The 25,929-nt window shown below is 37.2% G+C and overlaps 1 protein-coding gene across 2 annotated transcripts in view; it reads right to left on the reverse strand.

Annotated features, from left to right (window-relative positions):
- Nucleotides 1-2,537: 2,537 nt before the first annotated feature.
- The window catches only part of LOC126171596 (carboxypeptidase M), a 307,417-nt gene continuing 284,025 nt past the window's right edge, over nucleotides 2,538-25,929 (reverse strand). The window contains exons 10-11 of one of the 2 annotated variants that reach the window (XM_049920813.1): nucleotides 8,704-8,772; nucleotides 3,051-3,189 (exon numbers count right to left, since the gene is read on the reverse strand). In XM_049920813.1, coding sequence (XP_049776770.1) covers nucleotides 8,719-8,772 — 54 coding nt within the window. In that variant the 3' untranslated portion in view covers nucleotides 3,051-3,189; nucleotides 8,704-8,718. Of the gene's footprint in view, nucleotides 3,190-8,703; nucleotides 8,773-25,929 lie in introns of both variants that reach the window. The other variant, XM_049920812.1, reaches the window with a different exon arrangement.

Raw genomic sequence — 25,929 nt, forward strand, 5'->3', positions numbered from 1 at the left:
CATCATCAGTGCATTGTCAAAATGTGTTAATTAGTGCCACGAAATTGTTTTCATTTATTCTGACATTTTGTTATTACAGTCTATTGTTGCATTGTTTTTATAATGATTACTAGTTATGTTTAAATTTTGAACATATTCAAATCAAATGCAGTTCTAAAGCAATCCATCAATTTTATGTATTGTGTAAAGTCTCCATAAGTCACCAACATATGCTACAATTCTCTGTTCTTTACAAAGTCTGCTGCAGAAAAATGGTACATAATCTGCCTAGTGACAGCTCTAGTGTTAATCAAGATAGTTGGAACTATAATTCGTATTAAAATTCTTAACATAAGTTTCATCTCTTGTAAAGCTTTCTACGTGTGAAGAATGACAAGTCATACATTGATTCATATTCCACAATAAGTTTTGGTAACTTCTGCTACCCCTCTGTCACACCCTTCCTTCTTCCCACCAAACTACACTGATTCATATACGGACCCACACTGATGAGTAGTTTAACTCACACTTATTATTTACATTACCTTGTGTGTACCTTTGCCCTGCCATTTTTCAAATGTCCTTTTCTTGTCATATTTAGCACTGTTTGATAAATTTAACTGCCTGCACTTGAAAATAAAGAGTTTTTGCCTTTACAGCAGCTCGGAAAACATGTTGTCTTACTTACCCCTCTACTCTCTTTAATGCTGTCTTGTCTTATGGTGTCCTCCTGGATATACACACAAATGTTCGTTACATGAGTAACAAGTGACAGCAGTTACATTGCCATGCCCAATTTGTGCTAGGTTTTCAAGAGTAAGAAAGAAAAGAAAAATATTTTTCAAATCAGAACAAATTAATAGCCAGAAGGGAAAATGTGACATACTCTTCTAATAAATAAGTGATAGACTGATCACATTCTTTAACTTTTTTCATATTTAATGCCACTATCACATGGGCTTTTCACAATGCATTAAATGGTTTTGACCTGCCAATGGTCATCAGATTAAAAGGTACATTCTGCAAGCAGTTTCCATTGCATTGTCAGAAACCAGGACTATTGATGTCCAATATATTTCAAATAGCAGTCCACACAGAGTACAAGTAACAGGAGGATCACGATAAATCAACAGTAACAGCACATGGTGATACAGATTCATATGCTACAAACAGGCAAGTGTTGCTCTGTCATTGCACTACCAACTATATTCCCCTGATTCACACCATGGTGCTTGTGACACTTGCATGTGGATTGAACAGCAAACTAGCAGGCTGGTACATTAACAAATAAAGACTACACTTGCTAATCTCTGTGTTGGAGCATTCCAGAGTTTTTCGATTTCAAGTAAAGATATCAAAGTGGACAAACATATCAGCAATAGTATTGTTTCCTGGCATCAAAATATTTTACAACAGTTTTTGTATTTAATTTAAAGTCTAAAATCAGTCAATTTGATCTGATTTTATGGTAATCAAATATGTGGGTTACTTTCTCATAACAGGTGGTAAGACATCAATCGCGCAACAAAAATTTGGCACAAAAATTTTAACACTATATACTTCTTTTCATTCCTTCATCCTTCCATCAGTTTGTTCTTTGTCTCTATACCCATAAAGTGTACTCATATTATTCTTTAAATATATACTATAAATGAATTGAAGATTCTGTATGCCAAAAATACATAGCATCATTGTCTTTTTTTTCTTCATGTTCTCTTTTGAGGGGAATGGAAAAAAAGTTGAGCAATAACTTGTGCATTTGTAGTTGAATGGTCAGTGCATCTGACTGCCATGCAGATGACCTGCGTTCAATTTCTGCTACTGCAAGGGAATTTTCATTAGTGGGAAAACAGGAACAGAGTTGTCTCTGCCTCTCAATGTCAACCAAGGAGTATTTGAATGAGAAGTAACAGCTCCAAGGTCTGGCAAGCCAACAATAGCTGAGAGAGCAGGGTGCTGATACCATGCCACTCCACACCATATATGAATGATGCCTTACTATAGAGGATGACGCAGTGGCTTTTGTTTTAATAAATTATTCAGTCATTCCACAAAATGAGTTTAAATGTTGACTGATTCCAGTTTCCTGCAACCTGTAAAGATATTCAGGTGTGCTTTATGTACATGAGCAAAGTATGGATAATACTTGTAAGGGATTTCAGCACTACAAATTTGAAGTCTATTATTCAGGCAATTAGAATGTCGGTTACCTCAGATTCTTGAAATAAATGCAGGTCTGTGGAAGTCCTTTTGTGAAGCAAGCATGCTCTGTAGTTTGCACAAAATACTGTGAAATACAATGGCTAATTCTGAAAATGAATTGATGTGTGTAATGTATAAAGGTGTAATGCATGCATGAAGCAGGTGATAACATATATTCGTGCATATTAGGAATAAAAACTGCCTTACCTTTATTTTACCTCAAAATTTAATCATCAGTAATTTACATTGGCTGAAAAAAACCTGCCAAAATTGTTATTGTCACATTCAATATGATGGTTGTGAACTTGTAAAAATGCGGTACAAGAACAGGACATTAAGAAAATTGAAAGTGTAAGTAACTGGAATTATTATTTTTAATTGGGGTTCATAAATACAATAATACATAAAAAATATAATACAAACATGTTTTTCCAGAAAGAAATCAGTACATAGAAGTAGGAAGCTGAATTGTCCAGGTTCTGAACAAAATGTTTGCTCAGTACACCATGTGATTCACATCTATCCCAAAAAAATACTGCTTCTGTATCCAGAAGAGCAAATGAATTATTTACAATATTCTTTGAGGAGAGAGAATAAGACTAGGACTTACATTCACAATAATAAATTTTGAAAATACTTCCAGACTTAGTTCTGTTTTCTCTGGATTGAGTAATCTGTAGAAATACACTTCATGTAAGTATACATATCACTTGTACTTTTGTCATACACAGAACTATGAAGGTGGGATGTACAAAACTTGTAGCAAAATCTTGTCACTTGTTCTTTCGGTATTGTCAAGAATGATGTGGGAACACTCATAGTCAGTGTGAACTTTGAGCCCTCAACTCAGCCAAAGAAATTACTGACAAGGTTGTTGAAACCAGAGCTTATGCTGGAAAGGAAGCCACCACCATTGCTTCCAAGGGGTTTACTGATAGGCCCACCACTTGGGCGGTGAAAATACGGTCCTCCAGAATGGTGTGTTGGCCTGTAGAAGTTGTCTTGGCGCTGTAAAAGGTTTGAAGTGATTTGTCATATAAAGACAATGTGTAACATAAATTCATAATAATTATAATGATGAACACTATGGTTCCAATTTAAAACTGTAACAAAGAGAAATAATTAATAAGTATTATCATAACGGATAATATCTGATTTACTGCTTAGTTAACACTATAACTGGGCAAATGAAATTATGTACACAACAAAGTGTTACATTAACTTAAATATAAAGACAGGAGAATGCAAGAAGAGAGAGAGTAGGGAAAAATAATGACAGTGGAAAAATTATGACACGAGTATGTCTTTGTAATCACAACTTGTAGAGGAAGCTCTGACTCAAGTGGCCAGTTTGAGGCACTGTGACAATAAGGAAAGGTTTGTGACAAAAATAATACTGAAGGTCTGTGATTAGTTGTGATCTGCAGTCTTATAAATAGATGTTCCTACAGCATATTTAAGCTTGTCAGAGAACATGTACTAAATCGATGACTGATTATAAAGATAGGTTAAGGGCAATCCTATCAAGTCAGCACACAATTTTACTATCCTGGCAGAAACACCATCATATCCAGGAGAACACAACTTCTTAGTGAACTGTTCCAATTTTTTATCTTCTTATGGACTGTATTTTTAAACTTGCAGTGGCTGCACAAGAATGTATAATACACAAGTATATGGTTGTACATTAGTGCTGAACAGCAGAAAGTTGTGAGTAGTCCCATTTGCTGCAATTGCAGTACTTAAATACATTTCTTATCTTTCTTGTCCTTGTATACGTATAGATGACTAATCTCTTATTTCATAATGTGTGGCTAATCTCTTGATTAAGCCACTGTTCACAAAACTTTATATTTTACCAAGTAGTTTTGTGATTTTTAAGTGCAGAGGAATAATTAGTTTATCTACAAACAATTTATTTAAAGAGATATTTAGTGTTTCCAATCTCTACAGAATAATTGGAGTTGAGATTTCCAGTTAGCAAATAACTAATTGTTTGCAAAATAACTATCTCAGTTCAAAGCCCTTCAGTTACTGTTTGTAGTCAAAATTTCATTAACTCCAAAAACCTTCTATTTAAAAAGTTATTTGTAATAATAATTTCCATTTCCCAGAAGATATTTTTGCTTTATTTACCTTTAAGCTTGTTTAACTATAAGAACTAATGTTATAATTTTTTATCCTAATTTTTTCTCATGTGGAAAATACATTTGGTGTCAATTAAGAGAGTGAGTAAATTAGGAAAACTGTGAACCTAAGAATTTGACACGAAGCTTGGTAAAACCCAACAGATGTATACATGGTGTTAATAAATAGTTCTTGTAATGATTTTGTTCATAGCTGTAGTTCAACAGCTGCAGAGTAGTTTCAATGAAGATAACAAGTTAGTCATCAGCTGTACAAAAATATAAATTTATTAGTTTTACAGCTACCTAATATACAGCTAAGCCAAATTATTATTTGGTTCACTAGAACACCATCAGCAATAAATTTGACCTTTGTTTCTTTATGAACTAAAATGTAATTAGAGATTTCACTAATTATTCATATACATGTATATAAATAATTGGCAACCCCATGATTCAGACACTTGGTTGGAAATAAGTCAGCAGAATCATTCTGTTATGTTATGAGTAATATCTCTGTGTGAACTTCCTTGAGTCCATCCTAAGCAAGCATCAAGTTAAGCAGGCCATACACAATCAAACTTGTTTGTCAGATTCATTCTTTTTAATCCACAGGTTTCTCAAACAACCCCCATACACTGTACATCAGTTTAACCTCACCTTTGAAGCTGACTCTGTTCATGTCATGAAGTATTTTGACATTAGTGCGAATGGCTACCAATTCAGACAAAATATTTCTTGCTTTGACTTGAGCACTGTGTATAAATAAGAAAAAGAAAACAAGTTGCTGATCAAGTGAATGGTTGAAATTGAGAGAGAAATATACACATGAAAATCTGCTAAAGGAAATATTACATTCAGAACCCGATGACAACATGAGCTTCCTCCAAATGGAGAATGAACAAAATATGAACACATGGAATATCAGACCAGCTGTATGACTGCAAACAGAACATAGTTTGTCATTCGCAGTGGAGAGAAATCTCCAGATATAAATTAACTTTGGACATACCCTGAGGGAGTGTTATACAACCATTACTATTCATAATATACATAAATGACCTATTGGGTGACATCAGAAGTTCCATGAGGATTTCTGCAGATGATGCTGTCATATACAGAGAAGCAACACTAGAAACGGCAGGGAGGCCTGCAGAAGTTTAACGTTTGGTGTAAGGATTGGCAGTTGACTCTCAACATAAACATATGTAAAGTATTGCACTTAAAGAGGCAGAAAGATCATTATTGTATGTTTACACCCTTTCAGAACAGTTGCTGGAAGCAGTCACATCCATAAAATATCAATAAATATAAGTATGGAGCAACTGAAAGCAGAATAACCATATGCAACTAATCACAGGTAAGGCAAATGCCACATTGAGATTCATCCAAATAATCCTTGGTAAGTGTAGTCCACCCACAAAGGAGGTTGCTTACATATTCCTTGTTTGATCAATACTTGAATGTTGCTGCTAAGTTTGCAATCTGTACCAGACAGGTTTCAGAGAGGAAATAAAGAATATCCACAGAAGAACAGTGCATTTCATTACAGATTCATTTAGTGAGCCTGAACATGTCACAGATATGCTGAACAAACTCCAGCTGGAAGAGAAGTGTTCTGCTTCACAGTGTAGTTTACTGTTAAATTTCCAAGAATGAATGTTCCTAGAAAAATCAGCCAATATATTGCTTCCCCCAATGTATATCTCATTACAAGACTATGAAGGTAAAATTAGAGGGATTCAAGCTCATATACGTGCTTACCAACAATCACTCTTTCCAAAAACCATTCATGCTTGGAACAGGAATGGGGGAAATGACAGTGCTACACAAAGCCCCACTCCACACTATAGGGTATCTTGTGGACTGTAGATGTAGAGGTAGATATAGATGTAGATGTATGAAAGTGAAATATGGACAATAAACAGGGCAGACTGAAAATAACAGAAGCTTCTGAAATGCGGTGCTACAAAGACTACAGATGATTTGATGCATACTAAGCTGTTGGGCACAAGTAAACAGATCAGGTATAGCGGACAAACAAAAGTTTATTGAATATAGTTTCCACAAGAAATATTGTCCACCATGAAACGAAAGGAAGGATGATTCTTTAATAAGTGAAACCAAATTAGTGCTAGTCCTATAGTATGTGAAACAATATAAATGATAGTTCATAAATAACGGAGCCACTTAGACTTTCAGAAGCAGAAAGTAAATAAAGAAGTTGTATGCTTGAGCTACAAAAGCTTGAATCAACACAATCTAAAGTCTTGAAGCTGTGCATTAGAAACAGTGAATTAATTTTGTGTAGTCACGCACTCTTGAGAGAGTCTTGAAGTCCTAATAACTTTAGGTTAAAATGGAAAAAATTAGTTTCTCATGTAAGGTTTAAAACCAAAATATGCTTCAAGCTTCATTCAAGAAGAATAAATACTTAACAACTATTATGGTGTAATATGCTGAAGAAGCATTGAGAGCCAACAGTAATGAAATATCTAAGCCTGACAAGGATAGAAACATCCAGTCTGATGCTATCTTGTCAGCTACGGGAACAACAAACCAATTATATCAAGTCTTGATGAGCACCTCAGTGGTCATTTAAGAGTCCCAGCAATTTTCCTGTGAGAGGAAATGGAATCATACATGAAAGATAACTTTATCAAAGAAAGATGATTAAATTATTTACAAAAAATTACTTTTACACAATTTGTAACAATAATTTATCTGATCTTAAAGTGGAAAGTGAAGATTTTGTGATAAATGCAAACATTTACTCCCAAAGAACTGGAGCTAATTGAATAAAACATTCTCAGTTTTCCAGCTGCATCAATTCGAATAAAATCCTTGAGCTTTCAATGGCCATCTCCGCCATCATCGTCAGGAGTACACTGACTGCCAGGGCACATAACTGGAGCTAATGTTAGTTCACAGCCACAGCACAAACAAGGTACATTGAAATAACTTGTTAGTTAGGTTATGTTCAACTATTCTGATATTTTTGTAAAAGTAAATATTAAAACAGTTGATGTACAATGTTGTTGTGATGTATTTTTTCACTGCAACAATTCAGTAACTGACAATTCATTTCTCATTTAGTCCTTTTCAACAACTATGCAATATGTTGATTTATTATTTGAGTGAATATTACCTGCCATAAATCTGCTACTACTTAACCTGATGCTAGATGTTTCATCAGAAGCAAAATTATGATTCTCAATTTATGTGATTCTTGAGCGAACAGTATTTCCTCTATGTATCATAGTTTACAGTTACCTTAACTTTTTATTCAGTTTTTGTCTTGGTCCCTTGTAATTTTTTCCTATTTTTGCAAAAGTTCATAGTCTTCAGTTCAGATACGTATGAAAGACAACTGCAATTACCTTCATAGATATTGCACAAGGCCTTTTTTTACAGACTTATACAATTTTGTTCTGTATTCAGTGCATCATAATTAAGAAAAGGAGGGCATGGAGACTATTTCCTGATATTCATAAACTTCAACCGGTCATCTCTGCTTGAGAAAAAATATGTTGTCTGGCTGATCATTTGTGACAAACACTTTGAACCACATATTAATATAATACACATCATAAATTAGGCTGTAAAACCACAAATAATATTTATCTCACATGTCACTCTTCAATTTATATTGAAGTGCTTGATTCCAATACAGCACTAACTAATATTTATTGTGCATACACAACTGATTTTGACTTGGGGTAGTCATTGTCAGACTTTTTGCATATCATCATTAAAGTCAAGTGAGCAACAGTAATCGAGTCATCCTGGAAACCTCAAATACATAATTGATACTAATGTTACAATAAAGTTCATGACAGACACTACAGTAACTAGAATCATGATTAGCAAAAACAATTATAGTGACCAGTCAAAGTCAAGATCAGTAATGCTACGCAAGAGATGGCATAATGAATGTGTTCTAAGAAAATACTGTATTACAATCAATTACTACATATTTTCTAGACATTATGAATAGAATTACTGCACTGAAATGTTGGCTTGCTACTTACTACTTACCAAGTCAGTCAGTCAGTCAACAACAAACATACAATAAATCTTTAAAAAATTTGTAACAATTCTGTTTACACATTAAAACATTAATACTCTTTAAGATTTTTGGTACTTTGATATAGAGAGTCTGTGCTGCAAAAGGACTGATAACATAACTGAAATCTTTTTTATATGCTGCACATCAACTGAATTGTGTTAAAAAAATGATATGTGTCATGTCTTGCAGCATTTAATATTGTTAGAAAGATATTTTCAAATGTGAACCAAAATTGCACTATAGATACTTATAAAACTGGGAACATATTTACATAAGGAATAACAGAAATAAAATGTGATGAAGCATCACAGGTTGGATACTACTTACAGGTTCAATAGTGTGCTAGACATTAGGGAAGAGAAACGTATCCTCAACCAGTGATGCTGGTGCCACCAGCTGAAAACATAACAGAAGTGCTATGTGCAGTGTGCTATACAGGATTAGTACCAATAGAGCCATCTAAAAGTATTACATGCAAATGTTAGATTACAGTTCACAATACATGTCTATATGACTACATACACTACATTGTTGGAAAACTTGTGATCACCATGTCACTGACCTGCTGTTCATTGTTAATATTGATCACTGTAAAATTAAGTTATTATTTACAGTCATCATGCCATATAAATATTTATGTGTAATATAAATGCCCAAAATAGACTCTATCCAAACAGAGATCAGTCATGCATGTTATACATAATGTTCAGTCAACCTTGCATTTTCTGATCCCAAGTAATTTGTTGCTCATGTTATGAACACTAGAGTGCCCAGTCACAAAAGATTTCATCCTGAAGTGAACTAAATGAAATGTGCCTCATGTACACACTTGTAAATAGAGCTTACACTAGGAATGAAAACTATAACATTGATGTATTCATCTGACACACATTGCATGCAGGACACAGGGCACAGTGCTGTGTGAATGACATATTACTACCAGGGGCAATCAAAAAGTTTCTGTTCAAATGCTGTACTATCCAGAATCAGTAAGCCAATCAGGCAAAATTCCTATAAGCAATCATACCACCTGTGCAATTCCAAAAGATTGATTGCACACCAACCAGTGCAGCACTGCAAAACAGCATCAAGAAAGCACGGATCCCAGCGTCACAAAACAGCATCAAGAAGGTGCTGAGCTGCACCAATGGAAAGAGCGGGAAGTGACACACCTCCAGGAAGACAGAGTCCAGTGCCACCTGTCAACGCTGACTTAACCAGATGCCCATTGCTGGTCGGGCCCCAGTTTGGTCGCAGACCTCGAGAGTATCAGTACCGAGTAATAGGAAGATGATACTTAGCCTGTGTTCTGCAAGTAGTAATAGTGTGTCAAAGTAATTGCGTGTAGGAGGCACTGGAAACACATGAAGCAACCTCATAACAAGAAGTTAAGTTATGTTTCTTCTGTTAATAGAAATATAGGTTTCTACCAATGCACCAGTTTGAAGATACTTGATTGGTAAAACACTGTCCTGCTGGTTGAAGAAGTCCATAACTGCTTGCTGCACATCCTCATCCAACAGGATTTGTCAAATCACCATGGCCTTTTTAAGGGACCAAAGTCATGATAATTACATGCAAAGGGATCAGGATTATAGGGTGGGTGCTCAAGTGTCTTTCACTTGAGTTGATGTAACTTCTACTGGCCTCCCAGATAGACCAGCATCTTGTGTCGAATTGCCACCACTACAGAACTTGGTGCACCATTCCACAATGGTGGTTTTCAACATACATATTGCCCCATAAATGTTCTTGCTTCTCTAATGGATGTCTACTGGTGTTTGTCCTTAGACACTCAAGGAGGGAATAGCAGCAAGTTGGTCCTGTTAGAACTCATTTGATAATAGTGTCACTATATTTCACATCTCTGCATTTACCATCTCAGAAAGACAGTAATACCACACTGATCTCTAGCTTACATGTCAGTGTTTATATACCTGTATCAGAATTGCACTATGTTGCATAAATGCTGCAGCAACACTCCCGCTTTTTGATTGCCCCTTATGTTATCATTTTTATATGGCTTGTGCAGAGGCAAAGTGATATGGCTTACCCAGTTTATTCATGCAAAGGCCAACACACAGCTTTTCATGAAGACTCATAGAGTATAGGAACAGCTACAAAGTGGGACATGTATTAGTTAACTGTATCAAAGGAAAATTCATTTGAGAAAACTATAAAGCTATCTAACAGGAAGACCGGCCAGTAATTACTTTCAGGAAGTGAGATAATTGGTAGTGCCAATAGAAAAAGTACAAAAACTATCCAGACTTCCATAACTATTAGTTTTTCCTCAAGGAGGAAAGAGGGATAGGTCAGGGGAAGTTAGAAAGGAAGACACTGGATGAGGGGCCTCATCTGTTGTTCCTGTGGAACATTTCAGCCAACGATTTGTTTTATGTGAACAGTGTATTTAATCTACTAAGTTTCAAGTTTCTTTGCTTTGATTTTGTAGCTAATATCTTCATTTCTGTGATTTACGCTTCATATCTTTCAGGATTTTGATTTTTATACTTTGCAATCCCCTTCAACCTATCCATCTTTCTTCTTGGGGGCAGAAACTGCTAGTCCTGAAAATTAGGATAGTTTGTTGTACTATCTGTATCTTTCGACAGTTCTCAGAATTTTATTCTCTGAAGGTAAGTGATGGTCAGTTGTTCCATTACATAATTTCATGTTAGTCATTTGATTAAGAACACAGACTTTACAGCTTAAGTATATATAATTATAAACTATACTTCTGAAGCTTGTCTTTCTGTAATCAGTCCCGTTTATAGACCAGTTCTTATTAGGTGTAACATTTACTATAATTCCTCTTTATCCTTTTTAGATGGGTAGTTTGGAACACTATCACACTCTGATAACATTCTTGCTGGATCTGCAGTTGATTCATACAGTATTCTTGACATGAAATTTCAGCAGTCCATCTGGCTGCTATCTTCAGGTGAGAATGCTGGGATGGCCGGTGTGACCGAGTGATTCTAGGCACTTCAGTCTGGAACCGTGCGACCGCTACGGTCACAGGTTCGAATCCTGCCTTGGGCATGGATGTGTGTGATGTCCTTAGGTTAGGTTAGATTTAAGTAGTACTAAGTTCTAGGGGACTGATGACCTCAGATGTTAAGTCCCATATTGCTCAGAGCCATTTTTTTGAGGATTCTGTGTGCTAAATCTCTCTGGAACAGCTTCCTACCATACATAGTGGTCCTTTTATATGCCACAGAAAACCAACAGCACATGCTTCAAAAGCTGTTGCTGCTGCAAGACTGTTGTTTTTTTTTAATATTAGATAAAACAGTTGTCCATATTTTATCTAAAGGATAGCCCATATCTCTATGATATTATCTGCAAATCGAACTTCAATTCGTTTCTTTAAGAGAAATTCCTAGTAGCAAGACACAAGAACAACTATGTATCATCATACATCATTCTCTGTCCCTTGGTTAGACAGTGCTCTGCCTCTGCAGATTCCTCAAATTCTAGTAATTGTGCATGGCAATGGCACTCAATAAATCTGCCACTCAATAAATCTGCCATGAATGGTGTAAATTGTCTGGCTGAATTATGTTTTCCCACAGTGGGAAAGGTTTTGTAAGTGGTGCACTTCCTCAATCTTAGATCCTCTTTAACCAAGCCAAGGTGAGCTCCAGTCTTGGTTGGCAGACAAAAGAAACTTCTAATATTACATATTTCTAAATACTTCCTGTATTTGAAAATACATTCCCAGCATATGATAGGAAAGCAACAAATCTGCAATTATGTTCTGCTGCTTCCAGTGAAGGCACAAGGCAATTAAAATAATCTGAGAAATGGCTGAGCATGTCTAGCCCATGTGGCCTCACCATTAATGTATCATCAATGTATCTCCAAAAGTAACAGCTTGTGGTATGTGTATTGTCAATTTTCTGTGATATAACAGGGCCACTGTTCCAGGTAGGAATCAGTTCCAGTGAGACTGAGCAAACTGTATTTTCATCTGAAGATGGCAGGGAGAAGGGTCACTAAAATGTTTGTCTCAAGCTGACTGATGATCCGACAGCAGACCTGACAAGAATATTGTCAGTTAATACAGACCTGACAAGAATATTATCAGTTAATATGCCAGGAAAGTTCACATATCACATGATCATTCTCCATATATAGTTAACTTTCCAGCACTGTTGCCGGCCGCGGTGGTCTCGCGGTTCTAGGCGCGCAGTCCGGAACCGCGCGACTGCTACGGTCGCAGGTTCAAATCCTGCCTCGGGCATGGATGTATGTAATGTCCTTAGGTTAGTTAGGTTTAAGTAGTTCTAAGTTCTAGGGGACTGATGACCACAGCTGTTAAGTCCCATAGTGCACAGAGCCATTTTCCAGCACTGTTCATAGAAATTTATATCGCAGTTGAAATTCATTGATCTGTAGTTCTTGATAGTAAATCTATTCAGCTCAATCTATATTAGATGTGGCTTTCCCTGGCCATTTTTGGATGTTTGTTGCTTTTAGTGGTATTGTTCAGGGAACTAGTTGTTTTGTCCAAAATGGTTTTTTACAATATACAATGTTTCACTTTGTTTATTTTGATTTTAAATCCCATACCTTCATTTTCACAAGTCCCATTTCATGTCTCTTTTGTTCTTATGTATTATTTCTATATTTATGTACCTACATATCTTAACCAAACTTTCTCAAAGTGGCTACATCCTTTGCAGACAATGTCAAGAAATCTCTCTCTCTCTCTCTCTCTCTCTCTCTCTCTCTCTCTTCCCCCCCCCCCCCCCCCCCCTCCTGCCTCTCTGCTTAGTCAACTCTTTCCTTTACTATTTATCTTTTGTTAACATATTTCAAGAAAAAATCATGTCACTCTCCTGTATGAATAATTCAACAGTTATATATGACTCTGTGAATTTGCAAAAAGAAAAAAGTGCTTCTCTCCTATATGAAATTCAAAAGTGACCTGTGGCTCAATCCACTGATACTAATTTTTCCTACTTTTTGCATAGTGTCTCTCTGTCTTCACAGTTGAAGAGCCTAATGTTCCCTGTGAGAGACCCAAATACGTTATCCAAGATGACTAATCATATTGGTTATGTTTTTGATGGGATGCACATTCATTAAACATAATTTTAATAAAATATGAAGCAAGTAGTGGTTTTCACTCAGTGCTGTAAATAGACACTGCTGGCAGTCATTCTCAGCTTAATGAACAGATACTGCACCACCATTTCCAAGGCATATTCTCTATTAAGAGGAGCACTGCTTCATCCAGAGATGTTCTTTTGTTCAATTCTCATTAGTCTCTTTTAGAAGTGAACTCATTTACTGGCAATTTTTGGTCAACATTGAGATTTTCACTGTGTGGTTTACTTTTTTGATGAAGTGGTACATTCAGTCAGATTTTAAAATTATTCAATTATGCAGTAGAGGATGTAGATAGAAGTAAACATGAAAAACCATATTATTAACACTCTGACTTTACAATAAGGACCAACTTATTGTTACTTCCAGCTTTGCAATAAGGCTTCACCTTATTGTAGGATGCACCTTTACAATTTGGTGCAGTCATTTACCATGGAGGATTGCTGATTTAAACATTCTCAAAGACAAACAAGAATGTGTACTACTGGGAACAAATCTGAAACAAATAAGTTATATTCTAGATCTGTTTTACCTGGTATAAGTTTGACAGATAATTTTAACAGCAGCAACACTCTTTGCTCCAAGATATGAACTAACAAAAGTATGAAGAACTAGCAACTATATGTAGACGTGCATACAACAGATTACATACAAGCTGACAAAGAAAAAAGCATACTAAGATTAGTAACTACATTGTGTACTGGTACTGTAAATGACAGAATGAATACCATACTCATAATAATTTTTGTAATGGACAACTTTTCTTACATGACTGATGATGTTTTGGAAGTGCTTCTGGGAGAAATCTATAATTAAAAGACATGGACTTGTTGAACTGTATTTGTGAAAACAATAGATTTCCAATGTCCTTAGAGGCAGCTGGTAGATGGTTGCAGAGGAAGTCAAGCAAAGATGGGAGACAGCCAGAGGACTTCCAGAAAAAGCTACAACTTGAAAACAAAAGTACATATTTTGTTTTTCTTTGCAATTGCTGTAGGAGCTATGATGAAAAATGTTATGCGGGAACCTATATGTTTTTAGGTTATGGAAACAAGACAGAAATGGCTCCTAATTATTAGAGGGTTCAATGTCTCTACAGGAAATAGTGTGCACACTGATGCTCAACAGAATGATAAAATGCACATTCTATATCACTAACTGACCACTACTCTTAGGCAATACAGTACAATAGTAGCTTCTTTTGGGGTCAAAAGGGCAGCATGTGGCCCTGTGGGAGCATTTCCTGCTGGTGGAAATGTACTAACAAAACACAGGAAATGCTTTGTATTCCTACCAAGTCCAATGCACACATGGCCATGCCATGTACCCTAGGCAACAGGTACACTTTGTGTGCATGGCTAACTCATGCAAGGACGGAAAAGCAAATTCCCAATCCTTTAAAATGGGGACCCATCAGCTAAAGGAACCAATTCTAGCAGAAAACAATGGCACTCCAGAATCACTGGAGCTTGGCATTGGGCTGATAGCCCAACCTGTAAAAGTCAGATGTTATGAAATCTTATGATGATATAGCCAACCTGACCTGTTTAAGATAAACTGTCAGACGGATGTGAGAGGACACAAGGGGAATTGGAATTCAGAACAGGAGCAGTCCAGCATTAAACAGGGGAGGACGAGATAATCTTCTACAGAGTGCTAAGGCTCACAAAGGGCTGTCATGCCAATGAGGATGATGATGATATGAGTAGCTTCTTTTAGAGTATACAGTCTTCTACTGTAAAATCAATTTATGTAATGATGCACTGACTTTAAGCATATCATGTTCCCATTGCTGCTCATTCAGTTACTGTTTGGTGTACTTTTTATCTTTCAAGTCAGTGCAGCTGTAATATTGTCTGTGAAAATAATATTATCCATTCTTTTGATAATGGAAAATGGAAAGCTTGAAGTAGAGGTAAAACACAACAATAGTAGAAGTGCTGAGTCACTGACAAGTACATAAACATACTTCTCTAGCTTATGGATGCAGCCATTTTCAAGCCAACATACAACACACACATTTGGCTATACACCAATTATGCTGAAGGTCTTACTAAGGCTTGCACAGACAGGCACTATCCCCCCTCCCATTCCATTCTACGGTGTTACTCTAGAATTGGCTCCTCAGTTTCTCTACCATTCCACTCCCTAACAGTACCCACAGGAAAAACCAACCCTTAAATCTTTCTGTGCAATCTCTGATTTCTCTTATTTTATCACAATGACCATTTCTCTCTATGTGGGTTGATGACACTAAAATTTTTTCACGTTCAGTGGAGAAAGCTGGTGATTGAGATTTTGTGAAAAGATCTTGCCACAGTAAAAGATGCCTTCGTTTGAATGATTGCCACGCCAACTCACTTGTATCCATGACACTTTCTCCCCTATTTCACGACAATACAGAATGAGCTGTGCTTCTTTGGACTTTTTTCGATGTTCCATGTCAATCCTACATGATAAGATCTCAAACTGAGATTTTGTGAAAAGATCTTGCCACAGTAAAAGATGCCTTCGTTTTAATGATTGCCACGCCAACTCACTTGTATCCATGACACTCTCTCCCCTATTTCATGACAATACAGAATGAGCTGTGCTTCTTTGGGCTTTTTTCGATGTTCCCTGTCAATCCTACATGGTAAAGATCTCAAACTGCACAGCAGTACTCTAACAGAGTATGGAGAAGCATAGTATAAGTAGTCTCTTTAGTAGACCTGTTGCATAGTCTAAGTTTTCTGACAATAAAACAGTCATTGGTTTGCCTTCCCCACTATGTGATAGTTGCAATTTAAATCATTTGTAAATGTAATTCCTAGGTATTTAGTTGAATTGACAGTATTTGAAGCTTTGTGATTTAACATGTACCTGGAATTTGATGCATTTCTTTTCATACTCACTCTTCCTTAATCAGAAAAAAGTGCCAGTTTTTGTACCATACAGCTATCTTATTCGAATCATTCTACAACTGGGTTTGATCATTGGATGGCCACTGTGGTCAGAGACAGTACTTAAGTGTGTGTGTGTGTGTGTGTGTGTGTGTGTGTGTGTGTGTGTGTGTGTTTTGTCCTTGTGTGAGCATTGGGTAGAGCTTGTGTGAACATGAACATGGGTGTGTTTTCTATTTCAGATGAATGTATTTTGGCCAAAACCTAAAATGTGCAACAATCTCTTCATTGTGCCTGCCTGCGACTCAGTGTCTTCAGTGAGTAGCATTCTATCCTTCTCACAATGTAGTTGTTATTGCATCCTGGACTTTCCATTCACATAAATATAATTATTTGAAAAGAGTAAGAAACAAAAAATTTGCCTAATAGATGCAGATGAGTATCACATCAGATGAACGGCAAATAGCAAATAAACAAATGATATTAAATTCTAACAGCAATTACTATGGCATGTTTATTCTAATCTTCATGCAGTGATGGAGATATTTATGAAGATATGGCAGAATGTACTCACAGTTTTACCTCAGCTGCCAACATATATTTTATTATGTGGTGTGAAATTTTCTTTCTTGATACGGAATGCTTGTTTGTACATTGTTTACTATTTATAATTAGTTATTAAGTTGGCTGGTAAGTCACAGACAGCAGTAGTGCTCTGTCTGCTGGTTGGGATATGGGCTTCAGTTCAGTTGTGTTAAATACGAATAATAGTTGAAGACCTTACATACCTTAGTGCTTGAGCATAGCTTCCAGACAGTCTTGTGAACCAGCTCGAGTAAATTTGAAGTTGTACCCTCATTTACATTAGAGACACACATGTCAAAATTTTTTAATGCATGTTTGGAAACTTATTCAATTCAAGGAGAGGAAGTGATAAGTTTATACTGTTACTGTTAGTGTAAGTCTTATTAAATTTTACAGAATGCAATTCAGAGATGTAAAGAAAGTGACTATATGCTACATACAAAATATGCAAATCATTTGGCAATAAAAGAATAATGTTTTGCCAGGAACATATGATAGTGCTAAGACTCTCTGATAATCATAGCTTTAAAAGAAGTTTAGGACTTGAAATGAAAGACTGCAAGTGATATATCATTGTAGAACAACCATTAAAGAAATGTTGTTGATGAAGGATGGCAGGTAGTTGAAAAAGATAGCAAATGTTATACATAAACTGCAGCAAGTGCAGGCATAACACTGTTTATTGCTATTTTGCATAAGTCAAAAAATTGCACAGAAATTATTCAGATTATTCATTGTAATTGCTGACTTGTTCTTCCTGGATTTCTACAAAGATTCAATGTATTTTTGTTTTCAGTAAGAAACTGTCAAGATGTTTGTCATTAGTTAATTGGTGTTCTCTATATTTGTTTGTATATTTGAGATATATGAACAGTATAATAGTGAGCCATCTTAGTGAAATGGAATTACTAATAATGGAATGTCTCCACATGTTGTACCACTGTCTTTCTAATGTTATTATGTTCAGTATGTATTGCTACACTGATTTAACAACATACTGATGTTAACATCATGGGTAAGTCAGTTATGAAAATCTATTGTTTCTTGCATTTTGGTATTTTTTCTGTTAATTAATGAGGTTACAGTTCAGTCTTGATATTTTCAGTGCTTTTTATCTTCAATTGCTTTATTCTGAAGCATTTTCAAGTAACAGCATGCACTGCCAGTAGAGTTTAGTAGTCCATGCTGTGTCTTCTGTCATGAATGGGACAATGCAGCTTGAGTAATCTTTTTAGACTGCCAGCATGCCATGAAGGGTCATTCGAAGTGTAGACTGTACACACTTTGTCAATGTACCCTCTGAAGTGTTATGAGCACAGGAACTGGCCCACAAACTTGATGCTCACCATTTGTACCTTCACCCACTGCTGTGTCCCACAAAACATTGAAGATCAGGCCCACAGCGATTACTGTGGTCAACAACAGCAGTTGATGATCATTATCTACACATTATGTCTCATATGCATCCTGAACAGAATACAATACAGCTGTGTTTTGCCATTTTAGAGGCAACTAGTAGTCCTGCGTCTACCTATAGAGCATGAAATAATCTCCATACAATCAATTTAGCCTCTAGGAATACAGCTGTCGAGATGATTTAGTGGTGTGACACATTCAGGGAGGCAGCAGATCCCTGTCTGGTCATACAGTGTTTGGTTTTCTGTGATTTTCCAAAATCTCTTAGGTGAACACCAGGATGATTCCTTTGAGGAATCACAGTTGATTTCCTGTCCCATCTTTCCCCACCCTAAGCTCATGGTGCATCTCTAATTATCTTGACATCAACAGGTCTTTAAACCCTAATCTTCCTTCCTTCCTTTTAAAGGAATTCATTACGAAGAAAACTACAAACCCCAGCAGCTTGGTGCATGCAGAAAGTTGTCAATAGTGCACCCAGAATCAAACCTGAGTCAGTGGTATTGGACTCTCTTCACCAGTGAATGCAAGATTTGCATGATGCTTGGTTAATGTCATAGAAGAGTGAAGAGTCATTCAGATAGAAATGCATGCTTGTCTTCTACAGGTGCAGTAGAGATCTACCTGTAAGGCAATTCCAGTCATGGCGCTATTCTTGTACAACAGTCCTAACATTTTTAGCCTCAACAACTTTGACAACTTCAGCCTCCAAATTTCGGATGGGGTGGTGATGATCAACTCCCTCGCCAGCCATGACAGCATCACAAAGGTGTGTGAAAAATAGCATCAGCTTTTTGAGAACTGTCTGGGTGTAGCAAACAACTTTTATGCCTGTATTATCTTGGAAGGTGCCGCCCAGTTGCGATTTTTCGAAGCACAAGAGGAAGATCTCTTATTATCTTCACTTCATCCCTAATGCTGCTCAGATCATGGAACCTTTAAAGGCTCTCAGGTGGAAAAATTGTCCCTCTCTCCAGTCATCTGAACAAAAAATGAGTTTCCAGACATTAAGAAAAGTCTCGCTTAGGTATAGATGTCTAGTTCTCTTTATTCCTGCTAAACCTGTTTTCCTGGTGGTAGATGCCTTCTCCTATGGCGATGGGTGGTGCTGTCCTACAAGATTGGTACCATGGGCCACCCAATTGTGTTCACACCGAAACTGATTAGCAAAGCTCAGGTAAATTATAATCAACTAATCAACTAGAGCATTGCCAAGTTTTGTCAGTGTCATTATGGACAAAAATGTTTTACTGCTAATGGACTGCAAGCCTCTCATCAGGTTATTACACCCAGACAAACCTGTGCCCGACTGGACAGTGGGAAAATTTCAAAAATGGGTGCTTTCCCTGGTCAGTTATCATTATTTTCTATCACCCCACAACACACCATGCTAGTGTGTTTACTTTATCTTGTCTTCCTGTCAGATCAGATGCAGAACTGATTCTCCTGAGGAAGCTTGCTTCCACATTGACCATGTCAATTAAGCCACCATTGAATCACCATGACCATGGGGCAAGATGGGGCTCCTTTGCCAGTTCATTCAGTCAGGCAGGCCTATGGAAGGATAGGAATTAAGCTTCCCAGTGAGTCTCATTGGTTTTGGTTCTTCCAGCAGGATGCATTTTCAGTCCAGAATAGAGTTGTGCTCTTACACACACCAAATCAACAGACCTGGTTGCTGATCCTGGCATCTCTGTGGCAGGAGGGGTTGGAATTACTTCATAAAGGACATTGAGAAATCATTTGTATGAAGCAATTGGCCAGGTGGCACCACATGTGGCTAGGGATGGACAAGGACATTGAAGACATGATTATGCATTGCAAGGAGTGCACTGAGAACATACCTGCTCCCCCCCTGGCAATGAATTCAACATCAATTTTCCAGGGAAATTTTGGGGTTCGAAATGGCTTGTTGTCATGAACACTTTTTTCCAAATTTCCTTAATGTTGACCAGCACAATTCAAGTTTTAGCAACTATATTCTGTCAGGAAGGATTACCAACCATTGTATCTGTTAAGGGCCCACAACTCATTTCCACAAAATTCGTATCTTTCTGTAATGCTAATGGCACTCCCCCCCCTTCTGCCCCCCCTCCCAAATTCAGATCAGCACCTTCCTTATCACAATCTTTCTGTAAAGCAGAGCAATTTGTTTGTACCATCGAAGCATAAAGTTTGAAATTAAGGCTGTCTCACTCCAAGGAAAATGCTCTGCTTCTGTTCTTATTGACATATTGTACGATGCACCTTGGAGATATGTTCCTGGCTGAACTTCTACATGGCAGGTCTCACCAGACTACACTGCATCTCCTCTTTCCTCCATATTCTCCAGGTGCTCCTTTGTCACCCTTGAAATTTCAAGCCTATGCCATGGTGTATTTCAGGGTTTTTGACAGTGGTCATTTGTGGGGACCTGGGATCATAGTCTGACTTGTGTGTCTACCGAGATGCCCATTGACCAGGACTTGCAAATGTTATCACAGGACTGCTTCCACCAAGACAGCCAGACGGCACATACCACCTCTGGTTTTTCTTCTGGTTTTTCTAGGGGCCTGTGCAGTGAATTCTGGAATGTGGGTCAACTATGTCTGCACCCAGCTCTTGGTTTAACCTCATCACCCTGCCTCCAGCCCTCCCCACCTTCATCATGGCCCCTCATAGTACACCACAATGGTGAGGCATCTGATGTGGGGGGGGAGTGTGGTATCATCAATTTGTACTTCATGATGCATACTGCCAAATGCCCATAGCTCACAACGTCACACAGCCAATGACCAGCCATTCCTGGTTCATATGTAGTGTCACCCAACTATATAGTGCCTCCATAGTAATGCAGCAACACCTTGCTTGTGTACCCATGTCAAACAGCAGCATGATGGTACTGCACCAATCACACAGTATCACGTCATTATAGACTCATTGACACCAGGCGTACTCCTACACTGCCAGGGCTTTGTAAGTGTATATAGAATCTCATACCAGGCAGTCTCATCTTGAACTTCACTGCTGCTCATATCCCAATGCCATGCCATTTAGTTTGCCCTCATCTGTATTTCAACTTCACTTGGAAATGGACTATTCAGGGATTTTTACTACTTGCCACTTTAGCCATCAGATTCACCACAGACTTTGCTGATTGCCATCCCAGTGACAGTGCTAGCTCCACCATTGAAGTGTTGTATGTACAGGGCTATTACAAATGACTGAAGCGATTTCATAAATTCACTGTAGCTCCATTCATTGACATATGGTCACGACACACTACAGATACGTAGAAAAACTCATAAAGTTTTGTTCGGCTGAAGCCGCACTTCAGGTTTCTGCCACCAGAGCACTCGAGTGCGCAGTGAGACAAAATGGCGATAGGAGCCGAGAAAGCGTATGTCGTGCTTGAAATGCACTTACATCAGTCAGTCATAACAGTGCAACGACACTTCAGGACGAAGTTCAACAAAGATCCACCAACTGCTAACTCCATTCGGCGATGGTATGCACAGTTTAAAGCTTCTGGATGCCTCTGTTAGGGGAAATCAACGGGTCGGCCTGCAGTGAGCGAAGAAACGGTTGAACGCGTGCGGGCAAGTTTCACGCGTAGCCCGCGGAAGTCGACGAATAAAGCAAGCAGGGAGGTAAACGCACCACAGCTGACGGTTTGGAAAATCTTACGGAAAAGGCTAAAGCAGAAGCCTTACTGTTTACAATTGCTACAAGCCCTGACACCCAATGACAAACTCAAATGCTTTGAATTTTCGGCGCGGTTGCAACAGATCATGGAAGAGGATGCGTTCAGTGCGAAACTTGTTTTCAGTGATGAAGCAACATTTTTTCTTAATGGTGAAGTGAACAGACACAATGTGCGAATCTGGGCGGTAGAGAATCCTCACGCATTCGTGCAGCAAATTTGCAATTCACCAAAAGTTAACGTGTTTTGTGCAATCTCACGGTTTAAAGTTTACGGCCCCTTTTTCTTCTGCGAAAAAAACGTTACAGGACACGTGTATCTGGACATGCTGGAAAATTGGCTCATGCCACAACTGGAGAACGACAGCGCCGACTTCATCTTTCAACAGGATGGTGCTCCACCGCACTTCCATCATGATGTTCGGCATTTCTTAAACAGGAGATTAGAAAACTGATGGATCAGTCGTGGTGGAGATCATGATCAGCAATTCATGTCATGGCCTCCATGCTCTCCCGACTTAACCCCATGCGATTTCTTTCTGTGGGGTTATGTGAAAGATTCAGTGTTTAAACCTCCTCTACCAAGAAACGTGCCAGAACTGCGAGCTCACATCAACGATGCTTTCGAACTCATTGATGGGGACATGCTGCACCGAGTGTGGGAGGAACTTGATTATCGGCTTGATGTCTGCCGAATCACTAAAGGGGCACATATCGAACATTTGTGAATGTCTAAAAAAACCTTTTGAGTTTTTGTATGTGTGTGCAAAGCTTTGTGAAAATATCTCAAATAATAAAGTTATTGTAGAGCTGTGAAATCGCTTCAATCATTTGTAATAACCCTGTATCTTCACTTGTAGAGGAATAAACCTTGTTGATTACTCATGCCTTCCGTTATTTGTTGTTATCCCATATACGGATACAACAAATGTTGTGGAGAGCAAGCCAAGAAGAATTCAAGTGTATTATACCGCATAGGGTTGAGCAACATGGTATAAGTCATTACTCTGCAGCATATTTTGATTTCATGTATGTGCAAAGCTGCGCACTTTTGAACAGATATCCTTTATGTTTGAGTTTCATACAGCTTTTTTCCCCCATATTCTAAGCCCACATAAGTCTGCAGACTTGGGGGTGGTGCAAAAACATTTTTAAGCAGTTTATTGTATTTGTTTTTCAAAAGCACTTCCTTAGCAATTTTTCTATTTTGTACTGTCTCAAATATAATACCAGGTTAAGTCCAGTATTCTTCCTCATACTGGTATAATTTAATTTCACATAAATTATGACAGGTTACATTCTTTAGGAAGTTAAAGACGATAAAAGAGTAGGGACTGACTCCACTGTCATGCTTCACTACTGTAAACTGAAAAATGTTGAAAAATTCATTTTTTCATCTGTACTAAAGAAGAACAGTAAAAAGTGAACTGTATCTTGTAATTTTCTTAAATGTTTTTGTGTATTTACAAAGCAATAAATGGAAGAGAGTAATAAAAGTAGTCGATTAGTATTTCATTATTATTTTTTATTTAAAATGGTAATAAAAAGGAGTCTTACATTATATATAGACAAATTACAATAAATATAATTATATACCTGAATGGTTTTGGAAATGAAAAAGATCAGAGTATTATAGTTTTCATTTGGTACAACAGGAAGATCACATACAACTATATTTTCATCAGAACTATACTGCATGTAATGCTATGAAAAAGAGTGTGTTGTGCAGTTCTGAAGTAATCCAATGCAAGATGTGAAACTAAGTATATATTTTGACTGCATGAGATAGTTCATAGTACTGAGTAAATGCAAAGAAAGACAGGCATGCCGTGAATGAATGTACTGCATAATAAATTTTAGCTGTTCATTTGTACATCTTCTCTTAAGTTTTCATAAAAGTCACATGCATAGTAACATGAAGATATCATTGTCATATTAGAAAAAGAATATTAAAACAAAAGAAATTCCACAATGGAAACAATTATCAAAAAGGTGGTAAGGCAACCTCTCATCTGAAATTAATTGATGGGTGGCACACAGACACATGCAACACCACAGACATGTCACTATCTTTCAAGCTACCACTTGTTTTCCATTTTAACTATACACTTTCACGTGAAACAGAGACAGTGTTTTGGTGTCTGTGTGTTAAGTGCATGAACATGGAAAAACTGTGGTAGTTACTACATCACATACCTGTGATGTGATGTGTATCTATATGCCACCCTCAGCTTCAGGTAAGTGGTGCCAATCCGCATTTTTGCTTTGAAAGGAAGTAGAAACATGAAGAAACAGTAAAGATAGGTAAAAGGTACCCTTGTTGTGAAATTCAATTATAGTTTGCCAAACTGAATCATTTAGAAATGTTAACTGCAAAGAGGAGAGATTACCACAGACCGGAGTAATTGAGCAATAATAAAGTGCACTGATTAGACCATGTGGATTGAAGAAATGTTTTGAGTTTGGCAGTGTCTTATTTGAAGTATAAGAACAACAGCAGTAGGCTACTATGCAATTAACTAGCACAGAGTTTATAAAAGTCAGGTTAGCTGATCGTTTAGTGTTGGACCACAAAATGCAGAGACAAATGAGTGGACTACAGTAAAATGAGAAACAAGGGTGTAACAGTTCAATGTATAAAATTAAAAATTGGCAGAGAGAGAGAGAGAGAGAGAGAGAGAGAGAGAGAGAAGGAGGGGATGAACCAACACAAGTAGTATTTTAAAAAGCAAGCAGTGTATACAGAACAGGGAAATAAGCACAAATTTGTAGAGGGGACAATGTTTAACATAAACATATGAGAGATAAAACAAACAATCAAAACCCCAAGGTTGGATATCAACAACGTAAGGAAAAGATAGATAGCTACTTACCAGAATGATTCTGGTCCGAGCTTCCAGAGTTGGTAGTCATGTGTGCATGAGGTGCTTACTTGTATGAATGAATTGTGTGTGTTTCTCTTTCCTTTTCTGATGAAGGCTGTGGTCAAAAGATAATATGTAAGTGTCTTTCAATTGTGCCTGTCTGCAACCTAATGTGTCATCTTTATGGTAAGTAGCAATCTACCTTTTTCTTACATTGTACATGAAAGATAAATTAAATAAAGTGTGAGAAATGTATAACAGCTTGAAAGGAGGAGAAAAACTGAGGACACATCAATGTCAGCATTAAATGAGATGCATTGGATATCAGTAACAGCTGTAACAATTGAGCCATAAGGGACTAGAGTGGATGGAAATCATTTTGGTGGTGGATAGCATGTCACATTCTTGTGATGACACACAAGACTTTCTTTTAGCTAGCGATTCATGTTCATTTGTCAGAGACATTTCAACAGCATTTTCTCATTTAAAAAGCTGTTGGTTGGTTCTTGATCTTATATTTTCTTCTTAGCCCACTCATTGCTCATTGTGTTAGAACAATTATTTGTCCTTCTGTTTCATCGTAAGTACCTTCAGGTTTTAATGATGTTAATATAACACTTGAAGTTTGTGACAGACTGAAGCTGCAGATACAATCAAATCCACATGCAGAATTTTACATTTTCTGAATGTACATTACCATCTGAGGATGGGCTCTCTGTAGATACACAGCTTCCATAGTGCCTTTATGTCCATTCTACTGCTCATAGCTCTAGGGTGACAAGTAAATCATTTATTGAATTAGCAAGAAACTTATTCTTTGCTGTTTCTTGTCACTGTATGAATGTCACCCATTCTGTGTGTAGTGGGATTTTAAACTCTGATTCTGAATGATATTATTTCTGTTGCTACCTTCATACACAATTTCTTTGTTATTGTAGAATATCTTTATCTCATTACTAATAGTTCTATATTTTGACTATTCAAAATGCAGCATCTACTTCTGAGCA

Source organism: Schistocerca cancellata, chromosome 1 (assembly GCF_023864275.1).
Source record: "Schistocerca cancellata isolate TAMUIC-IGC-003103 chromosome 1, iqSchCanc2.1, whole genome shotgun sequence".
Taxonomy (NCBI): domain Eukaryota; kingdom Metazoa; phylum Arthropoda; class Insecta; order Orthoptera; family Acrididae; genus Schistocerca; species Schistocerca cancellata.